Below are 8,288 nucleotides of genomic sequence, written 5' to 3'. Positions count from 1 at the left end.
CTTAAGATTGTTAGAAATTTGTCACTTAGTAATACAGTCTAGTAATATTTCTTTTCACTTGTAAGTGAGAGGTCTTAGGTTTGATTCTCACTGAAAGTGAATTTGAACAACGTTATTGCTAGCCTATTTTGAGGCTTAGCATACTCCCCCATCCCTTAGGGTAGATAATATCGTTTTCTGTAAATAAAAAAAGAAAAGATTGTTAGAAATTTTATTTTTCTGAATTAGTATGATATACTACATTAATTGAAGAAATGAGTTTATATATATATGCATTCTCCTAGGGGGATGAGCACATTCCCCTTTGCAAATAACGTATTTTGATCGAATAAATTTTAGAATCGGAGCCGTTTAACTTCTTAATTTTTATTTGAAGATCACCTATACAAAAAACCAGTTTAATCGGAAATCATTTAGTCATTCAAATGTGTAGAATAACCTTGCGAATTACATATTTTGATCGTATAAATTTTATAATCAGAGCAATTTAACTTCTTAATCTTTATTTGAAGATCACCTATACAAAAAAAAATCATTTTAATCGAAAATTATTTAGTCATTTAAATGTATAGAATAAATTGGCGGCATAGGAATCGATTAATATATTCATCATAAACTATCTTTTTACTTGATACGTTTGGATAATTAAACGATCTCCAATTCAAATTATTTTTTGTAGGACTAATCTTCAAATAAAGATTAATAAATCAAACGATTGATTGATTTTATTTGTCAAGATAGCTATTCACAAATGGGAGAATATGTGCATTCCCACATAGGTAAGTATTATCCTTAAATATTTGTCACGACATTTCGAAACGAGTTATGTTTGGGTCAATATAACAATTTGATCAAGTGAACCAAACTATTCCTAGTTTTTCTTTTTTTTTTGTTGAATGATACTGTGCATGCTTGTTTCTTGGTTCTGTTTTCCTTTCTTATGCCTTGCTAATTTTTCTGCTGCTATGCCAATAATACATATTGGTTGTAACTAGGCTACTGTTCTTTTTTCCCTTCATTTTTTATTTTTCGGTTAGAAGTTCTTTTTTCCCTTTATATATAGCCGTTTATTTTATCATTTTCCCTTTATAAATAATTGTGATTTAACAATTTTATTCTAAGTTAAAATGTTTGAGTGAGAATGAGATAATCATACTTTACTGTGAGCATGCAATTCTTTATGGGGTGTGATATTCACACACCCCATTTTACTTTTCACACACCCTTCTAATTTTCAGCCGTCGAAACAGATGAATTGAAGAAAATCAACGGACAGAAATTAACAAAGGGTGTGTAAGAAGTAGAATGAGATGTGTGAATATCACTTCCCTTAGGCCTTAGGGGACGTAAGATTTGCTAAGTATGGTCCCCGATTAAAGAAAGCTGAAAACGAGATATCAATCAAGCACTTGTATACAGTATCTAGGATGATGTCCCTCTCCACTACCAAGTAAGCATTAACCAAAAAAAAGGGGCAAAAGGAACACAAGATTCACAACAGCTCAAGCTTCAAACTTCCAGATCTCCAATTGCTAATGGCATACACAAACTCAGTGAAAGTAGTTGAAGCTTGCAGGGTGGCTCCTCATCCAACCTCGCCAGATTCAACCGCCTTGCCGACCTCCCTTCCTCTTACCTTCTTTGACATACGTTGGCTAAGGTTCCAACCGGTCCAGCGCCTTTATTTCTACCAAATTTCTACTTCCTTTGATACCAAACTTCTCTTCTCCAAACTCAAAACCTCACTCTCTATAACCCTGCAACACTTTCTACCTCTAGCAGGAAACCTCACTTGGCCGCAAGAATCCCCCAAACCCACCCTCAATTATGTTGAAGGCGATGCAGTTTCACTCACAGTAGCGGAGACTGATGCTGATTTCTACCGTCTTTCAAGCGACAATGACTTTCTTGAAGCCCAAGAATACCATCCTCTTGTTCCCCAACTGCCAGTTTCTCATGAAAAAGCCGCGATCATGGCATTGCAAGTCACCATCTTTCCAAATAAGGGCTTTTCCATTGGAACAACCATGCACCATGCAGTCCTCGACGGCAAGTCTTCAACCACGTTTGTAAAATCATGGGCTCACATATGCAAACATATCGGAGAAGGAGAGGGACAAGTACATCTGTCCTCATCTGTTTCGCTACCGGATGAGCTGAGACAGTTTTATGACAGAAGGGTTGTTACTGACCCAGCTGAGCTCGGAACTCTCTTTGTGAACCAGTATCTAAACTTGGGTGGTCCCAACAACAGAAGCTTAAAGATTTGGGAAACTAAAGTGCCGCCAGGCTCGATCCGAGGCACCTTCAAATTCACACGAAAAGATATCGAATCGCTGAGGCAACTGATGAGGACCAAAGCTGGAGAGAAGAAACAAGAAGATGTTCATGTGTCAACTTTCACTCTAGCATGTGCCTATACATGGGTTTGCATTGTCAAGGCGGAGGAAATAAAAGGTGAGACAACACGTATGGTCTTTATGGCCGACTGCAGGCCTCGCCTAGACCCTCCTCTACCCACAAATTACTTCGGGAACTGCACAGCGGGATGTGTACCAGTTGTAGAAACAAAAGGGCTTTTTGGAGAAGACGGGCTGGTTGTGGCGGTATATGCAATCCGTGAAGCTATAAGAAAGTTGGAGAAGGGGGTTTTGGATGGAGCGGAAAATTGGGTTTCGAGAGTGGTTACTGTGACTTCTGGGAGAATGATAAGCATTGCCGGTTCACATCGGTTTAGGGTTTATGATACTGACTTTGGATGGGGAAGACCAAAGAAGGTTGAGATTGTTTCCATTGATAGAAACAGAGCTATCTCATTTTCAGACCCCAAGAGTGATGCTGGGGTTGTTGACGTTGGATTGGTTTTGGAAAAACATCATATGGAGGTTTTTGCTTCTCTGTTTTATAAAGATCTTAAAAGAAATATTTGTTAAGAACTTGTAACTCAAATGATTAAGAATATTTATTTCTAGAGATCTCAGGTTTGTTCTCTATACCCAGTATTGCCGATATCCAAAACCAAATTAAAAAACGTCTTCATGACATTTGAAGCTTTACTGTTGAAACTCCTCATCTATATATGCTAGTAACAAAACTTTCATTGCAACTTTATGTTTTGGGGAATAATAATTAGGAGCTATTTGGTCAATATGAAACCAACATTGTAGCTTCTATCAAAATTTGAATCACAATTTTTTAGTTTGGTAGTATGAAGTTTTTTATTTTTTTATTGTCGCACGACCGCATAAGAGACAAAGTTCTTTATGTCATAATATATAGGCATTTTAAAGTTACGCCAATCTTGTTAATACAAATTATTTGTCAATAAAACAACAATCACATCAAATTATATCATATGAATTAATAATTACAACACCTAAGATTTTTTCATGAATTACAAGTTCACATCTAACTTTTAGTGAAATAGTTATTATCACAACAAACTTTCTATGGAATTTTATAATGCCAATAGTTTGCAGCCCAACTTTATAATTGAAACATATGATGTACTTTTATAGAATTCCTACTAAATTATTAATCTACTGACTACTTCTTTTTTTTATCATAACTGAAAATATATATATATATATATGAAATATTGCCATAAATTATTAATCTTTCAAATATGTTATTCTTATCATCTATTTATACCAAAAAAGATAAGATCCACATGGATCTAATCTCTATTAATCTTCCGCTAACCTACTTTTGACCATCCTTCCATCGCCATTTGTACCCTACTGGCAGTATTCACGAAAAGCCGCTGTGATGGCCGTTTCAATCACCCTTTTTTGGCAACAAAGGCGGCTTTTTTCCATGGGAATATCCATGTATCATGCAGCTGTTGATGTCAAGACTCACTTCTTGTTTCTAAAATCACGGGAATGCAAACATGCATCATCAATCTGATGATATTTTGTTACCGACCAATTTCTAGATAAGATTTTTAGTACTGTAAAAAAGAGGGCTAAAATCACACAAAGTACTCACAAGAGAACAAGGTAATTATAATAAAAGTTGACACATGAACAAGGCTATTGATGAGGACTAAACTTGGAGAGAAGAACCAACAAGATGTTCACGTGTCAACTTTCACTGTAGCATGTGCCTATACATGGGTTTGCATTGTCAAGGCGGAGGGAACAAAAGGTGAGACACCGCGTATGTTCTTTAGCGTCGACTGTCGCCTCGCCTAGACCCTCCTCTACCCACAAATTACTTCGGGAACTGCATAGCGGGATGTGTACCAGTTGTAGAAACAAAAGGGCTTTTTGGAGAAGATGGGCTAGTTGTGGCGGCAAATGCAATCTGTGAAGCTATAAGAAAGTTGGAGAAGGGGGTTTTGGATGGAGCGGAAAATTGGGTTTCGAGAGTGGTTACTGTGACTTCTGGGAGAATGCTAAGCATTGCCTGTTCACATCGGTTTAGGGTTTATGATACTGACTTTGGATGGGGAAGACCAAAGAAGTTTGAGATCGTTTCCATTGCTAGAAACAGAGCTATCTCCTTTTCAGACCCCAAGAGTGATGCTGGGGTTGTTGATGTTGGATTGGTTTTGGAAAAACATCATATGGAGGTTTTTGCTTTTTTGTTTAATAAAGGTCTTAATAAGACAAATTTGTTAAGTACTTGCATCTCAAATGATTAAAAGCATTTATCTCTAAAGATCGTTCATTCTCAATTCCCAATAACACTGTTATATATTGCGTGTAAAATTTTATAATATCACTAGTTAGCAGCCCAACTTTATAAATGAAACATATGACAATGTGTCCATTCTTTTTCTTGAATGGGTTACCACATTTATATTTTTTTTCATGAATGAGTGGCTAAATTATTGATAAACTGACTATTACAAAATAGGCAACATATAAATCAATAAAAAAAAAAATTGGGTACATGCATCGTGGTTGATGTTTTCATGAGATCAGGACTTATAAAAAATTGATTTCGTGTTTTAGAAAAATCTGGATTGGATGGAAACGATGAAAGCCCTTGAATGTTATTAGTAGTAGAAGATCATTCTCTAAAATTCTTTAGTTTCTTAACACAGCAACGGAAGCGAGCCGATAACGTATTGTAATGGGAATTTAGTGAGAGAGATCGGCTAGAGAGAAGAGAAGGGCTTGGAGAATTCTACGTGTTATTGCTCATACTTTGTACCTTATACTAATTAGTGAGAGAGAATCTTCGCTGTCCACAAAATACAATTACAACAGAAGGATCCTACACATAATATTTTTGTGTGCAGTGGCCTTTTTTGTAGTGACATTATTTGCATCTGTCATTGGACAATTGAATTGGAATTTGAAATCATATTAAGAACTTTATTTGATGATGATCATAATTCAGATAGGACTACTAACCCTACATATAAATATAATCGAGTTTCGGCAGTAGATTAATAATTTAGCCACCCATCCAAGAAAAAAAATATGGGCACTCATTCAAGAAAAAGAACTAATTTAGTTAGAATTCAATCAGAAGTACATCATATGTTTCATTTATAAAGTTGGGCTGCTAACTAGTGGCATTTTAAAATTCCATAGAAAGTTAGTTGTGATAATAACTATTTCACTGATAGTTAGATGTAATTTTTGAAAAATTCTTAGGTGTTGTACTTATTAATTTATATGATATAATTTGATATGATTGTTATTTTATGAGCAGAATAATTTGTGTTAATGAGGCTAACGTAGTCAATTTATGGTCAATAAATGAGAATTGGATTCCATTCGGAAATTATTAGATTTTTTTTATATTTAAAATTAAATATAAATAGTATATGATGAAAACTGACCGCACAATGTATGATGAACGATTAGGATGTGAGGATTTCTAAGATTCCCACAAAGTGAATCTGGAGAGGATCCTCTTCTCAATAAATGTAATCTCAATATTATTAAACATGCCTATATAATATAACATGAATAAATTTCATGCGATCGTGTGACAATAAAAAATAAAATAAAAATTTCACACTACCAAACTGAAAATTGTGACCCAAATTTTGAGAGAAGTTACAATGCTGGTTTCATGGTGACCAAATAACTCTATGAGGAGCTTCAAGAATAAAGCTTCAAATGTTTTGAAGCCGTTTTTTTTATTTGGTTTTGGATACCGGCAATACTTGATGTTAGCACGATGAAATTTAAATATTTTTTACAACATAATGTTCGTGATTTTTTTTTGAACTTAATTAGATACCTCAAATATTTTCAATTTAGCTAATATTTTACAAGGATAATTTGCGAGTTGTAACTTAAAAAATAGATGGTTTAAATCGTAAAAATTCAATATGATGTTGGCCCCACATTCATTCCCTTAAAAGTTGTATGTGTATATGTATGGTCATTACATTCCGCACTTAAGCTACTTTCCATCTCCAATATATGGTGCAAGTAAAACCCATCTCCAATGATGTTTGAAGCCTAACTGGGCTCATATACTATTTTTTGTGTCACAAATTTTGTAATTGTCCATTAGTAAGTTCAACCATGCATCAATATTGTTCTCGATTCCAAGTTATATAAGGCTCATTCAGCCTCAGATATAAAGTTTTATCATAAAATATCTCAATATGACCTCAAGTGAATAAACCATTGACTTTAAACTTTAAATTATTGGTGTGCTTATCCGACATGGGACTCGCCCATCATCAACACGTTTACATGTGAAAGTTATGTGACGGGCACACATGTCCTTGCCTAGTTCATGAGCAAAAGAAGGAGATGACATAAAAAGACATAGTGTTATTCACACATCAATTTTTATCTCTCACACACTTTTGTTAACTTTTGGCTATTGATTTTCTTCAATTCATTTGATCTGATAATCGAAAATTAGGAAAAGTGTTTAAGAAATAAAAACGGTTGTGTGAACATCGCTACCCAATAAAAAGGGGCCAAAATACTTGGTGGTTCTTACAATGGACTGTCGTTATCGCTTGGACCCGTCTCTTATGACATTTCTTTAGAGCAACTCCACCCATGGTGGTTGCTCGGGGGACAGGCTCCAGGAAAGGGCCTGAGGGCCGGTGGGAGGAGGTTCAGCGTTGGAGGGCTCGAGTGAGGGTGGGAGCCCGAGTTGCAGGCCCTTGGAAAATTGACAGGCCTGGTGCCCGAGGTCTGTGACGTCAGGCTGACGCAGGGCCTGGGTCCGGCCTTTTTTTTTCTCTTTTTTTTTGTCAGGCGCGTGTCCCTCACTCGCGAGTGGGGGCGCGTCGCCCGACCGGATTTTAGGGCACGGGCCTGCGCGAGGCAGAAAACCCAATGACCATTGGGAAGCCACGTGGCTTCCCACGGTCCGTTCGATCCCAATGGCTCTTTAATACGAACCGTCCGATTTGCAACGGTAAAAAAAGGGCTGATTTTATATCAACCGTTCGATCTAAGATCAACGGTTGATATTAATCTGCTTTATAAATTTTTTTAAAAAAAAAAAAGAAAAAATAGTTTTAAAATTAAGAAAAGTTACCGTTGTGACACATGGCACAATCTGGAGTGTTGGAATTCAAATTTTTTAAAATCCAATGGCAAATTAATTATTTGAATAAACATTTAAAATAATTGTAAAAAAATTAGAAAAAATTGTAAAAAATCTGAAAAAAAAATTGTAAAAAATTGTTTTTACTTTTCTATAAAGACCACTTCTTCTCCATCTACCTTACATCACAATTTCATATTTTCTCAACTACTTTCAATCAAATTCCTATCTTTCTCTCAAAGTTTCAATCCAATTTTTTTTCCACAAAATGACTACTGATGCAGGTACGAATTGGTCGCTTCTTGAAGATGTTGCGTTGTGCACTGGCTAGGTTGAAGTTACTCATAATTCCCTTACGGGTAATGAGATGCAGTTTCGAGAAATGTGGAGTTTAATTCATACCAAATTTCTTGAGCAAATAGGTGGGAAAAGAACCAAAGAATCGATGTCCAGTGGTAATGTTCGAAGTGGAGAGATGCTTTTACACAAACTAGTAGTAATGTTCGAAGTGGGGCAAATTATGCGAATGAGGTAAGAATATATTATAATTATTTGTTTGTATTATTATTTTGTTACCTAATTTGATTATAATTATTTGTTTGTATTATTTATTTGTGACTTAATTTCATTATTATTATTTGTTTGTATTATTTATTTGTTACCTAATAATTTCATTAGTATTATTTGTTTGTATTATTTATTTGTGACCTAATTTCATTAGTATTATTTGTTTGTATTATTTTACCTAATAATTTCATTAGTATTATTTCTTTGTATTATTTATTTGTGACCTAATTTCATTA

The 8,288-nt window shown here is 35.0% G+C and overlaps 2 protein-coding genes across 2 annotated transcripts; both read left to right on the top strand.

The window, feature by feature from the left end:
• Positions 1-1,387: 1,387 nt before the first annotated feature.
• On the top strand, positions 1,388-2,975 carry LOC103411220 (phenolic glucoside malonyltransferase 1-like). Its single transcript, XM_008349870.4, has one exon. It carries the CDS (start codon positions 1,536-1,538, stop codon positions 2,931-2,933), a length of 1,398 nt encoding a protein of 465 aa, XP_008348092.2. The 5' UTR covers positions 1,388-1,535; the 3' UTR covers positions 2,934-2,975.
• A 1,065-nt stretch (positions 2,976-4,040) lies between these two features.
• LOC139188109 (anthocyanin 5-aromatic acyltransferase-like) lies at positions 4,041-4,648 on the top strand. The gene is made up of 2 exons (XM_070805184.1): positions 4,041-4,149; positions 4,251-4,648. Exons 1-2 carry the CDS (start codon positions 4,041-4,043, stop codon positions 4,646-4,648), a joined length of 507 nt encoding a protein of 168 aa, XP_070661285.1.
• The last annotated feature ends 3,640 nt before the right edge of the window (positions 4,649-8,288 follow it).

This window comes from Malus domestica, chromosome 09, assembly GCF_042453785.1.
Source record: "Malus domestica chromosome 09, GDT2T_hap1".
Lineage (NCBI taxonomy): Eukaryota > Viridiplantae > Streptophyta > Magnoliopsida > Rosales > Rosaceae > Malus > Malus domestica.
Note: the sequence above shows the minus strand (reverse complement) of the source record. Positions and strands in the feature narration are given on the sequence as shown.